The sequence below is a fragment of the Notothenia coriiceps genome, unplaced genomic scaffold (assembly GCF_000735185.1).
Source record: "Notothenia coriiceps isolate Sejong01 unplaced genomic scaffold, NC01 NC01_scaffold00015777, whole genome shotgun sequence".
NCBI classification, from domain to species: Eukaryota; Metazoa; Chordata; class Actinopteri; order Perciformes; family Nototheniidae; genus Notothenia; species Notothenia coriiceps.
The window spans coordinates 67,468-91,031 of NW_011348478.1; the positions used below are offsets into that span (position 1 = coordinate 67,468).

Consider the following 23,564-nt stretch of genomic DNA (forward strand, 5'->3'; position numbering starts at 1 on the left):
TGTGGAGATTATCCGGCTGAACAAAACGTGCATTTATCAAACAGGTTTGTTTTCCACAGACCTTATTTCCAGCTATTTTCCAAAACAATGTGGAGAAATCCCGCTGCTTTTTTGTCGAGGGAACCAGCAGCTTACTTCCTGGTTTTAGGACGCGTCACTGCACCTCTCAATATGATGCCAATATAAACAACGTCTTCTGTCGGCTCTGTACATCAATGCCGACCTATGCTGACAAGTAAGTGAAGAGTAGAAAATATAAAGGTATTGGCATAGGGAAATGTCCCAGCAGTTTAGGATAATGAAGGTTCTAATCTAACCTACTACATAGCCATTACATTTCTAACTCCTAATGACAGGAAGGCAGAAAGCGCATTATACAAATAATAATACTCATAATTATAGCAGACATTTTTAACAATGACCACAATATCATTATTTTAATAAACCAAATATGAACAATTGAGGAACATGAGGAAGAACTGATTATTCAAATGTTGTAGTACAAGTAGTAATGTAGTTAGTGCATGAATTACTATTGCAACAAATGTGTTCATTTTCTTCATTATTAGTCTATTTTTTTTTTTTTGACGAATGCTCCGGGCCAGTGGTTACAATGGTGGGGCCAGTGATTTAATGTCTACCCCTGCGTAGCGTTCAACAAAACGATAAATATGACTTCAAATGCTCATTACTAGAAACAGGATTAACAAATTAAATTCCAAGGAGCTGGGTGTCCGATACTCACCGGCAAGAGTGAAGGAATCGAGAGTATTGTCTGAAATCAGGATACGGTCAAAATGAACAATCTACAACACACACTGTTGTGTGAACAAGAAAAAGCCCCAAAACAGCATTGAACACAATGTGACAGAAGATAAAAGAGAGGTCAACATTACAATCGATCACAATCAGCTAGCAGGTCACTGTGTTGTTGATCTGGCAGTACTTTGCAATTGTGTCCTTTGAGTTAGACTTTGGTTCTGTTTTGTACATCCAGACAGCAACAGCCATGTTAAGTTTTGCAATATAAACCTCCGCTTTACACTTGACCTTTGAGCTGATTGTTCACCCTGTATGTGAAAAGATGCAATGTTGTGTCTAGGAATACAATACATTTGGTTGTCATAAATAGGACATTTGTATTGGTAAATCTTATTCCGATAACATTTAAGTCAATACATTTCTGCTGAATGATGGGACATATATATCATTACATGTTTTTTTTAAAACAATATTTATAACCAATACATGATCATCTAATAATTCAAAGCAACATCGCTGTCATGAACTTAACAACTGTAGCATCACTCTCTGATGTGTACTTTCAAAGTTGTTACCGTCGATAAACCCAGAAGAAGAAGCTTTCCTACCCCTAGGTCTGCACTAAATACAGGTTATAATTCAGGAAATCAATTGTTATGTATAATCAGTAATGGCCATGAGCAGCAAGTAATTATCAGTTAAATTAGCGGAAAGAATCCATATCATGCACCCCTCATTGTGTCATCATCAGTATGACCGAGTCCGAAAACAAGGCATATCCTACACTCTTCATACTCTACTGGACTTCAGACTGTTAACTGACTAGAGGCTTATCAGTGTACATATTTGTAAAGCTTAACATGTGATAAGTTATTATTTTGACAATGTCACAACATGTTTACATCAGCATGGCGAGACAGAGGTCTTTGCGTAAGGTGCAAGTACCCTTTCAGCTGTACCTTCAAAATGAATTTGTGCTAGTTGTGCAAACCAAGTGTAAGCCGCATTACCTTTGCACATCTTGTGACTGAGGCATTCAAAGGGAAATCAAAGCAACAAATGTGTCATTAATACACTTTTTCAGCACCAACATTTAAAGGATGGGAACAAATAGTGCAGTCAGTCACCAAATAAGCAACAACAGAAACTGAAGACGCAGTTATCCTTCATTGACCAGTGTTCTGTATAAAAAACAATTTAGTATATAGCTTAAGACATTTAGCACTCGAAAAAACAGAAACATATTGACCTGAAAATGTCATCCTTGTACTGCAAGTAGACACACAAGCAGATACTTTGATTGATTTAAATGTGAAGTCACAAATAAAATGCCTTAACTATCTAATGTTGAAACTGACAGGCACAGAAGACACAACTAAAAACACAGGACATGCATTTCATTGGTTAAGGCGCCACAGACACACAAGCCTAGCCACTTGAATCTAACTCTGGATCAAGACCCAGAGCAAGACACTTGCTGGCTTTAAAAAGGTGGAGTCAGCATTTCTAATGAAATAGACTTTTTGATCAAAATCAGCAAATATCTCCTCACTGTCTGCAGGCTGTCTGTGTGCTGGTGTTCATAAACAGCCCTGGCTCTGTACATGAGAAACAAACAAAGTGGCTAGGCCCACTGCCACACAAAACTATTCCAGCCAATCAGCAACAGGGGGCGTTGGTGCACAGGACAGAGAAAAGGCCATGGATGGATAACAATGACAGTGGGAGTGAGATGGACAGTAAATCTGGAGATGGGTATTTGTTTTTGGTGTCGAGTTTAAATATCAGCAATCTTCCTCCAGGATCGCTGACTTCCTCTTTAAAAAGGTAGGAGTCATATGAAGAATTCTTATGAATAACAACACACTGAAATTATGAAATTCAAGAGTGAATAATATTCTCCGACAACTTTTAAAGAAAGAAAGAAGAAGAACAAGTCAATAATGAGAAGATTCACTTAAGATTGTCTTTGGTTCACAAGTAATCTCCAATGAATCCCAATAGTCAGCAACCCACAGCTGATTTTATCGGCAGAAACTTTCCACTGTTAAATACGAAAAAGAAACGTGCCGTGACGGTGCAGGGTCAGTTTAGCAATTTGCTCAAGTCATTCAAGTCTGGTTCACGTTTTTGGAAAATAATTTGTCTTGACACCAAAAATCCGAACTTCAAAAATAAATCCTCTAAATCTTTCAGCCCTCATTTTGAAATGTAAAACGAGGAATCTCTAACCAAAGATACATTTGAGTATTCCCTAATCAAGGGAATGATTTAGGTTTAAACAATGTTTGGTAAATCCTAACATGCCCTTTTCTGAATATGTTCCAGCATGTCTTGGGATATGTGTGTAAACGATAACTAAGAAAAGCCATAAAAGAAAATGCACACCCTATTCACTCTTAGCTATAAACATACCTTTTTCACTATGAAAAAAGGCGCCTGTCAGCCAACATTGGAATAGTTATTATAAAAATGTGGATATAAACTTTCCTTAGTATTCAGCAGCTGCAAAACAAGATAACTGGGTCAATAAAATGATGTGTAAATGAAGAGGACAAGGGCACAGCTGTTCATATGGAGCACCAGAGAAAATCACCCTCTTCTTGCCCTCTGCAGTGGTGCCCAGAACCTCCTCTGATTGGACTCACATGACATCATCAGACTGAGAGCCCACTCCCATTGGCTGAGAGTGATGTCATGCTTCACACGAAGGATTCATGGCGCATGAACACCGCCTCTAGCTCCTTGTGACTGACCCAGCTCTGTGGTCTCACTTTCTTTGTTTACAGTTTACATAACCTTGCTGTTTTGCTTATTTAAAAAGGAGAGTCTTTCTTTAAACCTTATACTATTATTTGAAAATACAAATCAATAGCAGGGAATATGATGTGTGTGTGTTTTCCTAATTAAAAGGGTAGCAAGGGCATTTCTTGTTCATCTCTACAATTCAACCATCTGAGCATTTGCCTGCTTTTTATCTGAGGTCACAGCTTATCATGAATAAACTTGTAACAGTTTTATCTGTGCTCACTAGTTTTAGCCATTAGATAATTAACTCCAGCCTGTTCCAAAAGAGTTGACCTTGTGTAGCATTTGAAAACTAAGCATAAATCTGTCAAATGTAGGGCGTTTTTATTACCCACCAACGTGCACGAATGAGAGGCTACTCACTCCAATCAGTCATTGCAGCCAAATCTGGCCTCATATGACCTGAATGCAAATTAGCTGAGGTTGTACAGCGCTACAAGCATAGAATAGCCATGAGACAGTCAAGCATAGTGCTGCTGACAGTGTAGTAGTCAGTGAACCTTATGTGGTGACAATCAAAGAGAAGCACCAACTGAATGAATGAAGGGAAAAAACATTTTAGTTTGTGCCTCACGAGGGAGTAAGCGAATGCTGCAGACAACTTCCTAATCTGTATTTCTTTTTTCATTACAATGTCCTGTAATCAATGGCTGGTTATTTGAGATGAATCCAGCACACTAACCTGCAGCCCTCCCAGTCAGAGTCTCTATTGAGCAGGCTTCTGAACGACCAACGGGAGCGCCGGCTGGGTGAGGGACTACGAGACCAGGAGCGGGACGGTGGCAGGAGGAGGTCCTGTGAAGGGATCTCCTGACCTTGTTCTTCCTCCTCCATCTGAGTGGCCACAGAGGAGCTGGGCGAGGGGCTCCTGGGAATGGTGCCCCTCTCCACAGGCTCCTTTATCACAGTTTTTTTTTTCCCCCATTGTCGCTTAGGAGTGCAGCATTGCTCTTCCTCATTTCGCTTCTTGGTCCGGGTCCTGCTGCGGTGGGATCGACCGTAGCGGCTCGAACGCGACTGTCTGGGGCTGGGCGAGCGAGACCAGGACTCTGTGTCGGAGGATGGTGGCAGGACAGTCAGTGTTGGGACGGGAATGGGATGAGCCAGAGTCATGCCTTCTTGTCCCACAGGTGTGGACATAGTCGTCTTATTTGTCTTTCTCGATCAAGAGAAGTGCACCAACAAGGGCTTGTTGCATTTTTATAGTTGAGACTGACCCACAACGGGCCAAGATGGTCTAGGCATGCTTGCATTTGATATATTTTTAGAAACAGGATGGGTTGAAACATCAGACAATCCTTCTGGGCAAATTGACTCAGCCATATTAGATAAACATTAATCAAGAGTTAAGATTTTTTAATATTTTCCGTATTTCTGTTGAACTTTAGTAAGTGGCTTCATGTAAAAAAAAAGCTTCAGCTGAAGGGGTTTCTTCACAGTGAAAAATAGATGCAACAGGAAGCTGGGAGGAAGTCTGTCAAATAGTTTAACAGGCGTTTGTGTTCTTTAGGCACTCCATTTCAGGTTGTCCAATGTATGTGTTTGTAGGGAGTGAATAAATGCTTTATTATCCCTTTTCGCTTTTCTGCATTTCTTGAATTGTCCGGCGTCACTTTCTTTCTTCAGAAAACCGTTTGCTCTTCTCTCTTGTTTGGTAGACTTCAAGCTTGCCTTTTTCATAATCAGACTCGTCTTAGCAAGAGTTGAAGTCTCAGACCAAGACAGATATGTGTCTGGAAGTAGCTACCTGAGGAGTGACAAGAGCAGAAACTTTGCATTCAAAAGGCTGGCCTACATCTGACTGCCACTTTTCTAAAAATAAAATCATAAAATCATGTACGTTTACACTAAAACAAATGACTGCGAGACTAAAGCTATTTCTGTCTGGTCTTTGATACTGTGTGCTCTGCCAGTTCTGGGAATATGAGGTATCATATAATGATGATGATGATGTATTGGCAATGTTATACTTTCCCGTCAGAGGGACGATCGATAGGATTTATTTAAAGTGGGCTAGTTTATGTTACTTTTGTTCTTTTGCCTACGACTGGAGAATATAAAGTTACTTTAGCTGAATATTTGAACAGTTTCTCCCTTCAAGCAACTCAGAAATAGCAATAACTGGGAGAGCATGGGACTGACTGACACTGCCACTCTGGATTTATCATAAATGGAGAATAACAGATATCAAGAGAGATTTTAACCACCATGTGTTGCAAAGGAAAGCCTATTTGCCCATGGACGGATCTGTATCAACACACAGGTTCTCCATCTAAAATCCCTAGACAAAGAATCCCACAAAACCGATGTCAGACACTGTAGCAATGTACTAAAACAGCACCTTTAAAAAAAAAAAAACATAGTTTATACCACCGATAACAAAGTATAATTGCAACTATGGGCTATCAGTATCAAGGTCATAACAACATTAACACATACTGCATATGTGTCCTCCAACAGGGACGGATTGGGTCACTCCATTGTCTGCCTTCAAAGCATTCACTTTCAAAGACCCAAGCACGTCTGACAGTATTTGCTGTGATCTGTTTGAACAAGACCAATCTTGGCACATACTTGTTTGTACAGAGTAATCCACCATAATCCCCGTATAGCCTTCACTCCCTGGTCCACACAGCCATATTTTTTTTTACATGAAACATAGGCCACGTCAAGCTTTTATCACACACAATCACACACGGAAAAACAGCGATTTTAGATGTGACACAAACAGACAAATAGTTCCTGCAAAGTGACCATAGACTCACTGAGTGAGACACACACAAGTTCCGAGGAACAGCTGCTCCTGCGAATTCAAACCAGCACTCAGTATGTTGTGCTCAACGTTGTTGTTGAAACAACGCCAACCGCTTATATCTCCTGACATGGTATTGTGTGCGTTTTAAAGAACCAAGGACAGTTGTCTTGGAGACACAAATTCGGGTTCAATATGATAAGCTTTGCAGCCTGGGAAAGTTGGATATCCTACCTCCCATTGGATGAAATCGCTCCGTTGCTGTTGTCTTGCTCGGCCTCGAAAACAAGCCGAGCGACGGTGCGCGAAGTAATGTTAAAATCCACTTTTTCGCAGGAACACATCAACATACTTAGGTACGTGAAGACGCATTTGCCGGCAGCAGCTAGCAGTTAGCCATACGCCAGCTAACGCTAAACGCAGCCAAATTTAGCTAACGTTTTCCCCAAGCTCTGAAGGCCGACAGCTCACACAAAGATGACTATCTGCCTAGCAGGCTTTAACTTCCAGCATATAAAGTACTACCCCGACGTCTTTCATTATCACTTTAAAAACACTTTAAAAACAATGTTATTAACTAAAGGTGAAGCTAACGACCGAAGTTAGCTTAGCAGTAGGAGCGTACAAACTTGGTTATAAAGTAACAGACAATAGCTTTTTCGTCGAAAAGTGAAAAGCAACGCCAGTCAGTCGACTGAATTACTTAGTACGTGGGGGGATACAAGAAGTCTCATTAAGAGAAGATTTATATTTGCTTCATATATTTAACTTAAAAAGAGCCACGAAACCTTTTCAATGTCCGTATTTCAGAAATTATAAAAAATGATGTAATTAATACGTTATTACATGTTCAAAGGAATCAGCAAGACGATACTAACACCCCTCCGGCAAACTTTGTGGTACAGCCCGGGGAAAATAACAGTCCAGAGGATGTGGCGTGAGAAGAAGACCAGTGTTTACATCACAACACAAGCCATTGATAAAGAAACGATTTCTCCCTCAACAAATATACTCTTTTAAATAATTTCAAACAAATCAACCGCATTTCACGCATGAACTGGGCCTGTTGTTACAACTAGGTGGTTTGATTATGAGGAGAAAAAACAAAGCAGTCCCATACAATTTCACTAATCTGATTTTTGAAACACATCTCAGTACACCATGAGCAACAAGTACATGCTAATCCCCAGATTTAGTATAATTTCAGAGTTAAATTGAAGGGAACTGTTATTTGGCCGAAATTAATAGAAACATTGCGACCTCTAGTGTCTAACACTGTGTTTTGCATTGATTATGTGTAACCTGATAACTCATCATTTATATCACTACATTTTTTTAAACTGTATTAAGCAGAAATTGAATTCTTAATAATATAATTTGTAAGCAGTAAAAAAATACATTAGGGCATAGTGCATCTATAGATAGATAGATCAGGAAATTGTATAGTTACAGTAGTAGCAGCAGCATAGCGTATTTATCTCACCCCTCGCCTCCTGCCGCTGCATTGTTTCATATGGTGTCATGCAGTATTGTTGGTAGGATGCATCCTGTAGGACATTGGATATCCTCTCCTCCAGGCCACTTGCAGTAAACACAGCCACAAGTCACCTTGACTGAAGCTGGAAACAAAAGAACAAACAATGATTTGATGCATTTTGAGATTTACATTTCAGATGAATTGAGAAAATAATTATTTATGAACAATTATTAAAAAAAGAAATGCTGTGACTGGTGAAACATGTATTCTTTTGTTCAACCAACAATCCAAAACCCAAGGATATTCTGGGTATATCACTAAAACACAAAATTGAACAAATCATCATAAGTGAGAGTCTAAAATAATTGCAGCTTAGATTTATATTGATTGGGTCACTGCTTAATTAACTGACTAATCATATTAGCTATTTTTCAACAATCTGAACATTGAGTGTATTGCACAGGGAGTGTTACTCAAACCTTGACTCAGTTATAATGCCCACCTCCATCATCATCTATACCTACTTTGCATATTTCAATGTTATTTCCATAATGTTCAGCAGTCATGGTATACTTACAAAATACACAATATGATTAGAAATCCTTACACTTTAAACTTTAAAAGCTTTAGAACAGAAAATTGTAAAACCCTTATTGAAATAAAGTATTTTTCTAAAAGCAAAATGCACTATTTGTCCACACATATCCTAAAAAATGCCCATCTTTTGTTGTCATTGATTTGCCTTTACCTGGTTTTTAGTTAACATTTTCGGCCAGCAGTTTCTTCTGTATCCTTTCAAATCGATGGCAGAGCATCACAATGAAATGGCAGTTTTAAATTATCATTAGAATTACCAGGCATCCTCCGTCTTCTCACTCCCTGTGACCGCTCCTGCAATCGTCACTTCACGGGCTCCATTTCAAAACAGAGGATCAACGTCTGTGCTACATAGCCGAGCAGGCAACAAACTGCTCTAGGATAGGGAGTTGTGTTGCTGAGCACCTCAGGCTGCTGAATCGGGGGACTGGAAACTCGATCTGTGCTAAAAATAAAAAAAACACCACCAGCATAGCGAGAAAGGAGGTGTGTCACCCCCCTCTGTGTATGCGTGTGTAGGGTCAAAAAGGTGCAGCACAGCCTCATATACACAACCCTCACACACAGGGTTTATCATATGTCAACATTTCCTTGAAATCCCCCCCCCCCCCGCCGCCTGCTTGTGTGTGTGAGCCAATCCAAGGTCTTACTCACACTCCTCTCTTGGTCTCATGCGTGATTTCAAAGATGGCTCGGTTAATTTTAATTGTCATTAGCATTCACAGGCTGCGAGAAGGTTAAAAGAGGTGAGGACCCTTATCAAGCGCTTCACTGTGTCATCTGGTTACATCACATGACAACATCCGTGACCTCTACTTCAGCCAGAATACACAAACACACACACACACACACACACACACACACACACACACACACACACACACACACACACACACACACACACACACACACACACACACACTAACACACACACCCCTACAGCTGAACATTTTCTTTTTTTTAAAGAAAATGTTTGTTCAGCCTTCGGGGGGGACATGTTAAACACATGACAAGGCATTCCTTTTAATGAGAAAAACGACTCATTACCGTCATCACGTCACACTGATTGCATCGACCATGTGAATCTCTATCAACATGCAAGGCCTTTAGTCAATGTCTGTTTTGTCAGCCTTGACTTCAGTGGCCTTGTTTTTCTGTCATTGACTGACTGTCAGTACCTTTGAAGGCAGATATAAAAACTGTTGAGGAAAGAAGCTGTGTAACCTTTTCTGGTTTCAGTAACTGAACCAGAGGGAATTAAATGGGTGGGTGATTTATTTTTTTGCAACAATTATGAATATAGTTTGCATCATCATCGCCTGAGAGGGAAATTCTAAAGTACTTCACTATATCATGTGTGATTCACCAAACAAGACTGTTAAAGAAGAAATAACCACGAGATGAAATCATCACTTTAGCAAATTAAAATAGGCGGCGGCTAAAGAAAGAGCAAAAGCTATCCTGGCTCCAAAATGGTGGAATGAGCTCCCCATTGAAATCAGGACAGCAGATAGCTTGCACATCTTCCGGCGCTGACTGAAAACTCATCTCTTTCGACTCCACTTTGAGCGATAGAATTACTAACAAAGCACTTATATAATAATAAAGGGCTGGCTTATCTATAGCCAGTTGAGTAGCACTTGAAATGTTTTGGCTCTATGAAACCTGATGTACTTATATGATTCTGTTTTCTTCAAGTTTGTATCTTGCTGGTCGAATGCACTTATTGTAAGTCGCTTTGGATAAAAGCGTCNTTAAAATAGGCGGCGGCTAAAGAAAGAGCAAAAGCTATCCTGGCTCCAAAATGGTGGAATGAGCTCCCCATTGACATCAGGACAGCAGACAGCTTACACATCTTCCGGCGCTGACTGAAAACTCATCTCTTTCGACTCCACTTCGAGCGATAGAACTAATAACAAATAATTACTAACAAAGCACTTGTATACTAATAAAGGACTGGCTTATCTATAGCCAGTTGAGTAGCACTTGAAATGTTTTGGCTCTATGAAACCTGATGTACTTATATGATTCTGTTTTCTTCAAGTTTGTATCTTCCTGATCAAATGCACTTATTGTAAGTCGCTTTGGATAAAATGATCAGCTAAATGCAATGTAATGTAATGTAAAAAGCAGACGAGGAAACAGAATATTCAAATGAGATTACTTTTAATTGATTATAGTAATGAAAACATTTACAACAGTCCAATCTTTAAGGCAATGAAGTCTAACAGAAAATAAGAACAGATGAGGTATTTTCCATAACAAATTGTATTTAGCATTTAGCTCATACACCAGTTCAGTACACAATCCCAAGCACTATATTTTATATTATATATTTTTAAACGCTTTAAAATTAAACTCAAAAAGGTATGGAGAATGACATTGCAGCTTTCCAGAGTTCCCCATGAATTCGGGCAATATCAACTTGTCTGATGAGATCTGAGAGTCTTAAAGCAAGGCTGGAACGAGTTAACTTTCCACATCCCAAGCACAGTTGAATGAAAGATAAACAGACAAACACGCTTTTTGAAGATTTGAAATGAGCTTAGCCATGTGTATCACTATCCAACTCGACAGATTGATCCTGAATAACGAGTGTGTTGTTGACTGGCATGGTAATTGCATATTGGGTTGCAAGTTCATCTAAACAGCACACAACAAATTAGAAAAATTCAAAGCTGATTTAAAAACATGTATGAAATATAACATCTAGGATAGAAAACAATCCCTGGCACATACTGTAATTTAGCTGGAAGCATGCATCACATTATATTGTTTAAGATTAAATGGGTCATATTTATACTTATCACTTTGAATTACATGCGTTATTCAATTACTGCAAAAAAAAGTAACAATACATAATAATAATAATAATAATAATAATACTAATAATAATAGACTTTGTTTACAGAGCACTCGTAAAAAAAGGTACAAAGTGTTTTGCAGAGAGAAAACTGAAAAAGAAAATGCAAATGAAAGATTATAATATTATTACAATGGCACCTCAGATAAAATCTAGATAAGCTTTACAATAAAAGTATGTTTTAAGAAGAGAATAGGAAGGACACACTGACCAATGGAGACAGATAGACAGAGGGGAACATAAGGGGTGCTTTGAATTACCCAACATTCAAAATACTGGAGCAAAGGCTTCTCTGCTGAAGTGTCCTTGATCAAAGAACTGAATCCCTGAAGCCGATCATGACCTCTGACCTGTGGCGAGGGAAAGAAAACAGATAAAACTAGAGCAGCATATCATGTAATGGTATGTTTGTACAGCTAGTCCTTTAAGCCTCACATGGTTGTTTACTTCAGCATGTGTTTCTCTGAATTAATTTGTTTAACAAAACATGTCAGGGATGATTTTGCATGCTTGCTTCTTCTTTTTTAAATTAAAGAATGAATATAGACTTCAATACATAGACCAGAATGCTGATCTCTTCCCACAGATATTATAACGGTTGGCAAAATAAATAACTAAAGCATGCATGACTTTTGTAAGCTCTTTACTAATAATTACACTTTTAATAATAAAAAACCTTTAACAGGATGGAAAAGTTTCCTGTTTGAGAGAACTTTCTTTGTCAATCTATAAATCATAAGAACTTGTCTGGAGTCTGGTTTATAGACGGCCATGCTGAAGTAATGGAATAGGTCTCGTCATCTCAGGTTTCCTGCCGGTGTTCAACACTCACAACGGCCAACGCTCCTGGATTCACACGCTCTTAATATAGCTTGTCTAAAGTCATACGAGACTGCAGTTGAGACTTAAAACTAGTGTGAAGACACACGGTGACTCGGGTTCTTTTTGTAAACATTTACTTTCCTTCATTTTTGGCATTTGTAAAATACAACATTGTTAATCTATTGGACTTTCTGGATTAAATTGGTTTGCCATGAAGAACATGGAATTATTCGGGGATCAAGAAGCATTATGACAGTCACGTCAATCGCCACAGATATTTCTCCGCAAGGAAAGTTCAATATTTTGTCAAACAGCTGGACATAAGTTGCTCCAGCAGATATGATATGCCACTTGTCTCTTTTGGTTTTCTTCAATCTTTTCGGTAAGTACAACATCATTTATGTTGCTGGGTAAAGTTGCATGTGTTAATTAAAGGGAGCTTCTATTTTTTCGGGGTCCTGCAGGGCTTTCTCATAAAATACAATCCTCAAAAGAAGTAGCTAAATTGCAATAACAGTAATATCATCTATCACAGTGTTATATTTGCAATTTTATCAATGGTAGTTTATTAACAACTATGATTGGTTAAATCTCTACCATATCCTTTAATACCTTTTTTAGGTGTTTTAAGAAACTCAGAGAAAATAGCAAGCTGTTTCTCTGAGACAGAAAGCTTGCAATAAAGTTAAAAATGTTTTTTTATTTGTGGCTGATATCTTTTACCAAGTTAATTTATAAAACTAAAATGAACTGCAATATCTCTCTCTGGACTGTAATTGTAATCCCCCTGCTTAATGTTTTAGTTGATTTGCTGCGTTTGTTTTATATGTTGTCTTTTTATGTCTTGTGTTAAGAACTTTGCTTTGATTTTAAAAGATTCTACATAAACTTGCCTTTTCTCATATGACCGCTAAACAAAAACAAAAAACACCATCAGACCTACATTATAGGTTAAAAAACATATATGGATTACAGCATCAGTTAATATACAGATAGTATATAGACGAGTGCAAGTGCTTGATTACTTACCAAGAAAAGTAAAGTTCCTCATATAATATTTAAGATAAATAAGAAGTAAGCACTATAATTATACCCTTGCATGCTCTACCTGTCTTACCTATTCTTGTCTCTTTTCGTTATTTTAAATCCTTCTTTGTCCCCCTCTCCCTCGGTAGTGTCTCAGTGCCATGGCGGCTGTGCGGAGGTGGACTCCATGACTGAAGCCGTGGCAGGAGAAGGATTCCTGCTGGGCTGCATCTCCTGTAAGAAGAGAGAGGAGGTGTCCGCCCGAGCCACGGTGGACTGGCACTTCAAACCGCTGGGAGTGGAGGATTTCAAGCCAGTGAGTTCACAACAGTCTTTAAAGGTCCCCTATGATACTGTTTTTCATCAATATATATAGGTCTCAGATATATCCAAAACATGTCTCTGAAGTGTTTGACTCCAAATACCAAACAGATCGTGCATTGCAGCATCCCATAAACCCCTCTGATTCAGCCCTGTTTCAAAAGTGCTGATTCTCTGTCTGTTACTTTAGATGAAAATAAGGAGCCACTCCCCCACGCCCCTCTGAGAGATATTTGGTTAAAAGAACACAATGGTGCTCTAGGAGGAGATTCAGGTGATACAAGCCAAAACATCGTTATGATATCATAAAGTGGCCAAAATCTGATCAGCTCCTTTTCAGACAGGTTTTTATAGAAATGGATCAGGACAACAAGTGAGAGAATCTTTTTTCCTGAAACTTTCAGAATCTCTTTACACAGAGGGGACACATGTTGATGTATAAAAGACATGAAAAAGTGGATTTTGCATAATAGGTGACCTTTAAAAGGAACGAAAAAAGCTGGCTAGGGTTTCTGAATGAGAGGGGCAACTGTAATACTGTTCCATAAGGTACATTTTTGTAAGCCTATTTCCTTTTTGTATACTAGCTTTACTTTATGAAGACACTAACTTTATTTTGGTTAGTGTTCTACTCTATATTTCTATTGTTATCTTTTACAATGTTATTATCATGAATATAATGTTGAGTATTTCTGCTTTTCTAGAAGGAGGTGCTACATTTCCCATCATTTGAAGCTACTAAGGAGAACAATTTCTATAAAAGTTCAAAGGGGTTTATTGTCGTATTCACAGCTACAGTTTAGGTATGCAATGTCAACCAATAATAAAACTTAAATATATATAAGACATCAAAAAAAAGTGCAAGAAGAAACAGAGAAGTGAGAAAATGGTGCAAGAGAATGGTGCTATATGCAATGCATGAAAAGTGAACTATATGCAGGTAAAATAGAATAAAATGAGCTAATGTAATGTAAATGCCGTACAGTGAAATAAAACCCTAATACTAGTTAAATATGTGCGATGCAAACAGATGAATGGTATGAATTTGTGAAGGCACAGAGTGTTGCTGGGGTGATGGGGTCTTTGATAATCCTGTGGGCCATATCCCTAGAGATAAGTTATTGTAGTGTGTATACTTAAAGCAAGACATCTGACTGAGAGTATGTATGCTCTTAAATCTTTCCCTGGATTACAGGAATATTGAAAACATTCCCATTTGTTTCCTCCTCTCAGATTTTCCACTATGAACACCCCAATGCCAACATCATGGATGAGGATTTCAGCAACCGTTTAGAGTGGCATGGGACAAAAAACAACGACATACAAATAGGAGCCATTTACATCCATAACGTCACCTTTAATGAAACGGGGACATTCCGCTGCACAATCCACCGCACCCTCTTCCTGCGGCAGTACAATGAGAACGTCACTGTGGAGAAGGAGGTGGAGCTCACTGTGGTGGCTGTAGGTAGGTGGGGTGTACATGTGTAAAGGCTCAGGTCCTTCACTTTAGTAAAATATGTAATAAAACTATGTACAAATGTTCAGAAAGATATGCAAGTAGCCTAATAATTATGTGGAAAATGCCCCCTGTGACTAATGTATGTTTCAAATATTTGATCATTTTAGAGTTTGGGCCTTGAACAGTTAGAAGTTCAAATGCAAATATATTCTTTGAGGAAACTGTTTATTTTTGTCACAACGATCCAGAATAACACAGGGTATTTTTTGTGATCCAGCAATATTTAAAAACACTGGCATACCATTTCTAAAAGGTTGTCTGACACTTGGACTTAGGGAGAAATATTAGTTGGTGTCCAAGGTTTTGATAATAAAGCGGAGCGTGGGTGGGATTGGATAAACAAGAAACAGTGACTTAAGTATGACCTTCCAATCAAGTAAACACAATCCAAAACGCAGTTCAACACAGGGGACAGAACTTTGGCTCTATAGGAGAACAATACACTTTTTGATAACATTGCCAAAAACAATGTAAGAGTGGTTTTACACTCAACTCAGTTATTGAGAGACCTAAAATGTGGATAACAATACTTTTCCTCCTTTTAAAACCTAAAAATAATGCAATTCTAAGGCACTCTTGCATCGGCTTAATTTGTTTCACTTTTCAGAGCCACAGTTGACGTCCCCCCGTTTTAAAGCATTTCTAGGTTCATGATTGTAGGTTATGACTTAAACAGATTTTTTTTACATCTAATCTATATTTTTAACTTCCTTAAGACTCTGCACAAAAGACTTAAACCTGCAGACACGCTTCTTCTATTTTGCTACACGTTGCTTTTCTTCCCCAGCCAATCGGGAGCTGACATCGGTGATCGCAGAGATCATGATGTACGTGCTGATCGTGGTTCTGCAGCTGTGGCTCATTGGGGTTCTGATCTACTGCTACAAGAAGATTTCAGAAGAGTACGAAGCTCGGGAGACCCACAAAGCTCTCAAAGCTCAGGCAGTGTGAGTCATTGTCTTTTAGGGGATGCATTACCAAATTGATTGATTGTATTCAACATTAAACTGGGTCATACATTTGAATACAGTATATACTATAAGTGTTTGACCAAATGGTGTCCATTTTTTTGATTGTCTTCATTTTGTACACAATGAGGTTCAGATAAATCTTTTTAGCACATCTTTTCTTTTTAATTTTTAGGCTTGCAAAAGACAACTGTGATGGGGTGCAGCTAGAGTGACATTACCAGTGAGTTAGATTCATCCTAAACAATTATACACAATTGCTGGCTTGCGCAACGTCTTATTTAGGAAAATGTGATCATATTACACATATGAAAGCATGTGTTCCTGTTTAACTGTCTTTATTTTGTATCCATCAGGTAAAAAAGATCTTCTCTGCAAGATTGAAGCTTCTAACTGTACCACAAATGGCACAATTACTGTATAAGAAGTTCATTTCAAACACTTTGGCAGAAGCCCGGTTGTTTATACTGAATCCACCCTGCATTATTAACTGTAACCAGAATCAGATGAACGTTTGTAGAATTGTGAAAAAAGTCTTTTTTCAAGGTCTTTGAAAACAAATGGCCTTCAATTTAGGAAATCTAAATTGTTATGAATCTTTGAATAGTCAATTATATACTTTAATCATAAACATTTTTGAAATTCCCAGAGATAATTTCCTAAAATTATGTTTTTACTTTTTGCATACTGCGTTTGATAAAGTCCTGATAACACAGAAGTATTCAACTTAAAACAATGAGATGTAGAAATGCAAGAAACCTTGGTAAGGTCATAACAAGTTTATCAGTTATCTAAACGACCATTGACAAACAACTGACTTATTAATTCAGCATTTATTAACACTTAAAAACACTGGCACGTATTTATCTGCATGCCTTAGCACTCAGTTCTACAGGATCAATAGTGAAAACAGAAATGTGTGTCGGTAAAATATATAGTTTCAAGTTGACTGGTAGTGCAACGGGCTGATTTGTGTACCAAAAGCTGCTCTTAATGCAGCTCATGACATTGAGATTTTAACGTGAGAGTGAATGATAACATTGATATCTTTCATTGTTAAGCAGGATGTCAGGATGTCGGACTAAAAATATCCGATGGTGGTTTTCTGCACGATAAAGTTTGTAATTTAACTTGAATAAAATACATGTTTTTATAAATGGGTTTGCTTTCTGTCTTTTTCTGTCTTGGCAAAGAAATGTAACATAATAACCTTACCATTTTCCACTACTGAAGAATTTCATACGTTTTCTGGATGTTGCCTGTAATATCTTTCGTAAGAATCCTGGGTAATGCGAATACCTTGTCTGAAAATGTTTTGGAGAAGATACAACATGGATCTCTTGACTTTGCACTGCTTGCCAATACCCTTAAATCCAGTTTAATAGGTTTCGGAAAACACACACACACACACACACACACACACACACACACACACACACACACACACACACACACACACACACACACACACACACACACACTGAGTTAAAGGACGTTTGGAGGTGATAGTGTGAAACACGATCTAGTCTGAGCTGCAGACTGTCCTCCGCTCTGAAAGCAGCTTTGTTCTCCTGATGAAGCCTGGAACCTCCTTCTCCTACTGCAAAATGCGACATTAGAGATTAGATAAATAATGAAGACAATGCATCCATCCACATACACTGTTCACACAATGGATTTAAACACTGTATTTTAGCCTGAAGTGATGATGAAAACTGTATCTATTTGCAATACTTAATATAGTTTTTTTCTTGATTTCTGGTGTCACACAATTATTTTTCACATTGAACATACAGACATTAAACCCACATGACATATTTTTAGAATGACTATCATGACATCTTACCAAGTAAACAAGACAACATCCTTACTCAATTAATATGCTCGTCTATACATTGGTTAATTTTAGTTTCACCAGTATAGAAGAGTTGTTTAAATCAAGCTACATCACTGCCTCGCTATACTGAGCTTTTGACCTTGGCCTGTGACCTCCTCGTTTCATTAAAAGTGTTGACAAGTTGATCATGCAGCATATCTCTTCCCAGAAAAGCATAAGCATGAAGGAGGGCCCATTATGACCAAGACAGGCGTAAATGTTGCTTCTATTCAACGTGTAGTTTAAGAGCTGCTTCTAATCCTGCTGGAGATTGGACACGAGTTGAAAAGATCGATGTTTGCTGATGACAACGGAAACTAATTCCATTTCCTTGAAAGGTAGGCTTTCCTTTTTACTGCATGTAGCAGGAATAATGAAAAAACACTTATTTGTGGGTAAGCCTTTTTGTATCAGTTCCCTTTTAATCTAACGGCACCAAATCCCTTGCATTTTGATTATTCAGCGCTTTCATTTCAGTTTTTTTGCGGTACTCATCACAGGATACAATTCCAACGTGTTACTTTAACATGAAGACATACAAATGCATTGCTTAATAAAAATGTATACATTCTGGATAACTGGGATTTATTTTCAAATCACTCTGAGGCACATGTTACTTTGTGACACTTAGATCAATGTCTTCTTGCTTATTATGCCTCCCATTTAGCTACTCAATCTTTTTTTTTAATACTTTAATGTGCCTACATTCCTGCAGATTTGATTTGAAATATCTTTTGGCAACTCATGAAATCAGCAATCTGCAACTCAGGAATAAAGTCTTAATTTTCCTCTGAGTGGTTGTAACATGTTAGAAGGAACAATTCAGGTATTAAAGCTAAATGATACAATAGCAAACCAAAGTTTAATTCCTGCAGAGACAGTGGTATTACCTTTGAGATGAACCTTTTTCTTACAGTCTCCTCTCTCTTCCAGTTGCAGTTAGCTAAGCGTCCAGCAGAGGTCAGCCATGTCACACATCAACACAACAGAGCTGCAGTCGCTCCTGCTCTCATTCCTGCAGCACTGCCTCAACAGCACAGGCATGCTGTCTCCACAGCTGCCTCAGAACTACACTACCCAGCAGGCTGTGCACGAAGGGGCTGGAGCCGGAGCCAGGGCCAACGCTCAGTCTCAGGGCATGCTGTATATCCTGCTGGTGGTTGGCATGTTCAGCTTCTTCACATTCGGCATCATGCTAAGCTACATTCGCTCCAAGAAGCTTGAGAGCTCTCAAGATCCGTACCACCAGTACATCGCCCACGACTGGACCAAGGTGGTGTCTCGGTCCAGGGCCGTCGCCCAGGCGCTGCACAGGGAAGCTGCAGGAAACGGAGCCAGAGGCAAGGAACCCATCGTCATCTGCAACCCTGCAACACTGGAGCAGCTGCCAGACTAGAATGAGACATTTAGCTATTTAAACACTTCCCACGTCAAACATCTAATACACTGTAACACTAGATTTTTGACCACCTTAACTTTTAATGTCACATAGCACTAGGGCTGTGCGATTATGGCAAAAATCATAATCACGATTATTTGGGTCAATAATTGATATCACGATTATTTTGACGATTATTCATTGACCATTTATTGAACTTTAAAACAAATAAAATTTTACCAATAAACAAGATCAACAAATATGTTGGAGCGCACTTCCAAAAATCATACTAAACATATATTAATATGATAAATAAAAATAAATTAGACCAAAATAAATTAAATCAAATATGTTGCAGTGCACTGTCACAACCTACTGAAAACTCCTTAACATAGCCAACATTTTGGTAAAACATATTCAACAAATTCCACTCAGTTAAACGTTGAAGGCTGGCCAACCGTCATGGTCCAGAAGTAACAGGAAACAAATGTTGAACTACAATTTAAGACCAAATAAAAATGTTTGGCCACCATGGCAAATGCTGGTAGGGCTGCTCATGTCATCTCTTAAATATGTTTTGCAAGGAACACCAGCCTGTTCACATGGTCTGGCTTCAGAGATGAGCGCAGGCAGGTGACAATAGTGCCACCTGTACTGAAGACCCTCTCTGAAGAGGAACTTGTGGCAGTGCTGCCACATATGATGACACAGGAAAAAAAGAAAAGACTCTGAACCCTTTCTTTGCCATTATATAAAAATAGTGTTGCTACAAAAGTATAAATTAGGCTTACTAATAAGACAACTCAGATCTGAAGCTACACAGGAATCTGCTGCCAAAGTGCAATAAAAAAGACAAAATTAATAGAATCAAACCCATTTTTGTTGCATTTTATTTGAGTATAAAAAGAAATGCCTTTAAAATAGGATACAAGCAACACTAGTTTCTTAACCTGAATTGATAATAGACTATAATCAATTTAAACAGAACAGATCTTAATGTTTGCATTCTTATACCATTTTGTACAATAATTATAATGAAGAAGTTCAAACAAACTAAAACTTACAGCTGATAAATAACGGTATCTAACTTGAGTTTTTATTATATCAAAAACCTGTTGAAATGCGAACTGTCTATTGCTACTGTCCCCAAAAGCGCCTCGCCAGCCTCCATGCTTCTTTCACAACTTTCGCCGTCTTTGAAAGAACTTCATGTGTTTCGCAAGAAACGGACTGACACGATAAGATGCATGTAGCAGCCTTTGCTCTTGTTGTTGGGCCGGTGAAAAATGGACTGCGTGCATTTTAGCTGTCCTTTTCAGGTTCCTCACTTCTTGGGAGCGTAGGGGCAGAATTAGGAGGGAATTCCGTCTCGTAAGCATTTGTGCACTGTTTTGAAATGCCGCTCTAATTACCCTTCTTCGATAAAGCCCACGCTCGATTGCAGATGAGACAAGATGGACTTTGAAATTGGAATAGGATACAAAAATAAATCATCCTCGCCCACTCGTCTTTTTTGCTTCCTGCAATAATTGCGGTCTTGTGTGTGTGCGGACTGTCACTCCTGTTGACACGGACAACGTCAGCGAAATAGTGGCCCACTGGCCCACCAGCCACGCCCCGACCATAATGGGGGTCACACCGCCAATCACAAAGCCTCTGATGCGTCCAAGTGCATTATTCTGGCACAGGAAGATTAATGTTATAGGACATTAACAATAAAACTGAATATTGTTGCTCTATTTTTAGACACATCTCGCGATCGGACTGGGAATCTCCCCGCGACCCTTCTTTTTAACGAGTTGCTGCTCTTGTTCTGACATCTTCGCGTCGCGCTGAACACTCACAACACATGTCATCCCGACGTGGCCGAGTGGGGCTTTTAGGGAGGGCGAAAGCGCACCGAGCAAAATAATCTATTTTGTCAATTGTGCTGTTTTATAAATCGTCGCAAGCCATAATCGTAATCGCGATTAAATAAGATTAATTGCACAGCCCTACACATGGGCGTAATTTCCACTGGGGACAGGGGGGAATGTTCCCCCCACTTTCAAAATACCCATTTGTGTCCCCCCACTTTTCACATTTTTTTTTTTACGCAAGTGGTCATCGTCCACGGAGGATGCCGTCCTGTGTGTGTGTGTGTGGCAGGAGCGCATTTTGTGTGAGAGAGAAGAGCAGAGAGGAGACAGGGAGAAGACAGGGAGAGGACAGAGAGAGAGAGAGAGAGAGAGAGAGAGAGAGAGAAGAGAAGAGAGAGAGAGTTACGGGGGTTGGGTTGTTAGCATCTGTTGCTAGCTCGGAGATTAGATTATAAAGCTGGTTTCAACAATAGGAGAGGGAGTCCTCTCCTGAAATCGGACTGAGAGGCTGAGATATACATCAGCTCAGGGAGGTAAATGGACTCGCTGAGTGATTATATTGTACTACTTTAGTCTAAGTTATCTCCAGTGGGTCTCCCAAACGGTTTTGGTCTAAACCAAATATTTCCATCTATTTAATATAGTTGTTAAAAATAAGTTAAAAAGTAATTCCAATGTCAGTAAAAAATTAAAAACACAGTTTGAGAGGGGAGTGATTAGTAAAATATGCATAAATAAAAAGAAAGAATGCAGACTAGGTAAGATAAAGATAGGAGAGAGGAGTATATCAATGATGTGTTATTGGTTGTGAGCATATTCTAATAGTTTTTGGAGTATTTAAAATATATACAGTTCTGTTTCATATGAGTGTTGAGAGCTGCTCCATACACCTCTTAATTTGTGCACCAGATTGATGCTTTTAACTTCAATTTAAAGAAACAAATCTTACCGGGGGTGCATGCCCCCGGACCCCCCTATAGGATGTGAGGTCATCACAAATAAAACAGGTTCATGGATAGATACATTTGCACACTCATTATACACTACACATTTTTCTTGGATTAGTTAACACCATAGTCCCTAATATATTTTTGTAGAAAGGCAGGAAATGGAATTAAATCGAGAACAATGTTTCATTGCGGAGGACCCCCTGTTTTGTGTCCCCCCCACTGGGTGTAACCAAAGTTACACCCTTGCCTACATAGCACCACAATTTACAGTGTTAGGTGTTTTTTTTTCAGATTAGTAATTTCATAGAATGTACCTCATGCTCTTTATCAACACATGCAGTTCCTCACATTTTACAGTCACATTCCCATGGTGGCTCAATACTGCTTTGCCAATATCACTTGATGACAATCCAGCATATCTGCACAACAGCAGTGACACAGGCACAAATTGGTGACAGAATCGTTTCTGATTGCATACTGTAAGTGTCTCTAAAATATTACCCCTATTGATTTTACATATTTTTTCTGTTTCGTTTGATTCAGAGTTTTAGTATTTTAATCTGAGAAAGTTCCTCATCCAACACAGCAGGCCTTGCTGTTTTGTGTTTTGAGGTTTAGTTACTGCGTTGGATCTTTTTTTCTCTTCCTTCCACCTCTCTTGCTCCTTTTCTCTCTCTCTCTCTGCTGGTCCAGTCTGTGTTGGTGTTCTCCTTTCACAGCTCGGTCAATCTCTCGTGATAAACTGAAGTGAACCATTTGCATGTTGAGCATCGGAACAATGAGGTTGTAATCGTCCACCATCTTGTTAAGTTTCACTAAATCCCCCTCTGCGGATTCACACAGCTGCTCCCATTTGCTTTGCTCTTTAGGAGCCAATGGGTCACCAAGCCTGGCTCTCTCCTCCAATAACTCATTTCGGATCTCGGCGATGGTCTCTCGGATGTCGCGTTGAGGGGCTTGTCAGCTCCACTCAAGTTTCTAAAGTCTCCTCGTGCCATGGACTCCTGGATCATGTCCTCCACAAGCCGCTCGATCTTTCGGCTCCGCTGACGTATGTCCCGTTCTATTAGCGCCCCCTCTGCAGCGGCTGCCCTCTTGTGCTCCCTCTGCCGGTAGTTGAAAACCGGCTCGGATGCCCGGTCGACACGAATCTGTCGATACTGGCGCTCACGCTGGCTGGGCGTGCCTGAACCCAAACCCTCGTAGCTGAGGTAGTGTCTGTGGGGAAATGCTTTACCTCTTGAATTATCTTCATCCTCCACTTGCTTGCCTCCATCGGTGCGATTGGTCTTAGTCTGATGGGCCAGAACGGCACGGTAGGCCTCTTCAACTCGAGAACAAAGCATTGCATCTACTTTTAGCCTTTGGATGTTTTATGAATCTGATAGTTGGGTTAACTTTAAAATTAAATCTATTTTGATTTGATTTGGTGTTAACTGCGTTTTGATCTGTCTGCAAACAGAATTGGGGGCAATAAATAAAGATTGATTGATAAAGGGTAACTCAATGTTTTTCACCTATCCTTATAATGAATATCCCTATTTTTAACACATTTATAATATTGGTAATACATTTTGAAATTG

At 39.1% G+C, this 23,564-nt stretch overlaps 3 protein-coding genes across 4 annotated transcripts; 2 read left to right on the forward strand and 1 right to left on the reverse strand.

Moving 5' to 3' along the window:
* Positions 1-12,136: 12,136 nt before the first annotated feature.
* Positions 12,137-17,079, forward strand: LOC104949122 (sodium channel subunit beta-1). 2 transcript variants are annotated; one of them, XM_010775402.1, is made up of 6 exons: positions 12,137-12,463; positions 13,257-13,423; positions 14,662-14,896; positions 15,738-15,897; positions 16,094-16,141; positions 16,275-17,079. In XM_010775402.1, exons 1-5 carry the CDS (start codon positions 12,421-12,423, stop codon positions 16,131-16,133), a joined length of 645 nt encoding a protein of 214 aa, XP_010773704.1. In that variant the 5' UTR covers positions 12,137-12,420; the 3' UTR covers positions 16,134-16,141; positions 16,275-17,079. The 2 variants fall into 2 exon arrangements, with proteins under 2 accessions (XP_010773704.1, XP_010773705.1); XM_010775403.1 differs by lacking the exon at positions 16,275-17,079 and having other exon boundaries at positions 16,094-16,143.
* Positions 17,080-18,723: 1,644 nt separating this feature from the next.
* On the forward strand, positions 18,724-19,190 carry LOC104949128 (potassium voltage-gated channel subfamily E member 1-like). The gene has a single exon (XM_010775410.1). It carries the CDS (start codon positions 18,762-18,764, stop codon positions 19,188-19,190), a length of 429 nt encoding a protein of 142 aa, XP_010773712.1. The 5' UTR covers positions 18,724-18,761.
* A 3,005-nt stretch (positions 19,191-22,195) lies between these two features.
* On the reverse strand, positions 22,196-23,327 carry dnajc28 (DnaJ (Hsp40) homolog, subfamily C, member 28). The gene is given in 2 exon segments (XM_010775411.1): positions 22,196-22,929; positions 22,932-23,327. Coding segments are annotated over 2 exon segments (726 nt in total). The 3' UTR covers positions 22,196-22,599.
* Positions 23,328-23,564: the final 237 nt, after the last annotated feature.

Coding starts and splice junctions, on each gene's coding strand:
- LOC104949122 (XM_010775402.1), top strand. CDS start 12,421: ATGATATGCCACTTGTCTCTTTTGGTTTTCTTCAATCTTTTCG. Junction 12,464..13,256: donor GGTTTTCTTCAATCTTTTCG/GTAAGTACAACA, acceptor CTCCCTCGGTAG/TGTCTCAGTGCCATGGCGGC. Junction 14,897..15,737: donor GCTCACTGTGGTGGCTGTAG/GTAGGTGGGGTG, acceptor TTTCTTCCCCAG/CCAATCGGGAGCTGACATCG.
- LOC104949128 (XM_010775410.1), top strand. CDS start 18,762: ATGTCACACATCAACACAACAGAGCTGCAGTCGCTCCTGCTCTCATTC.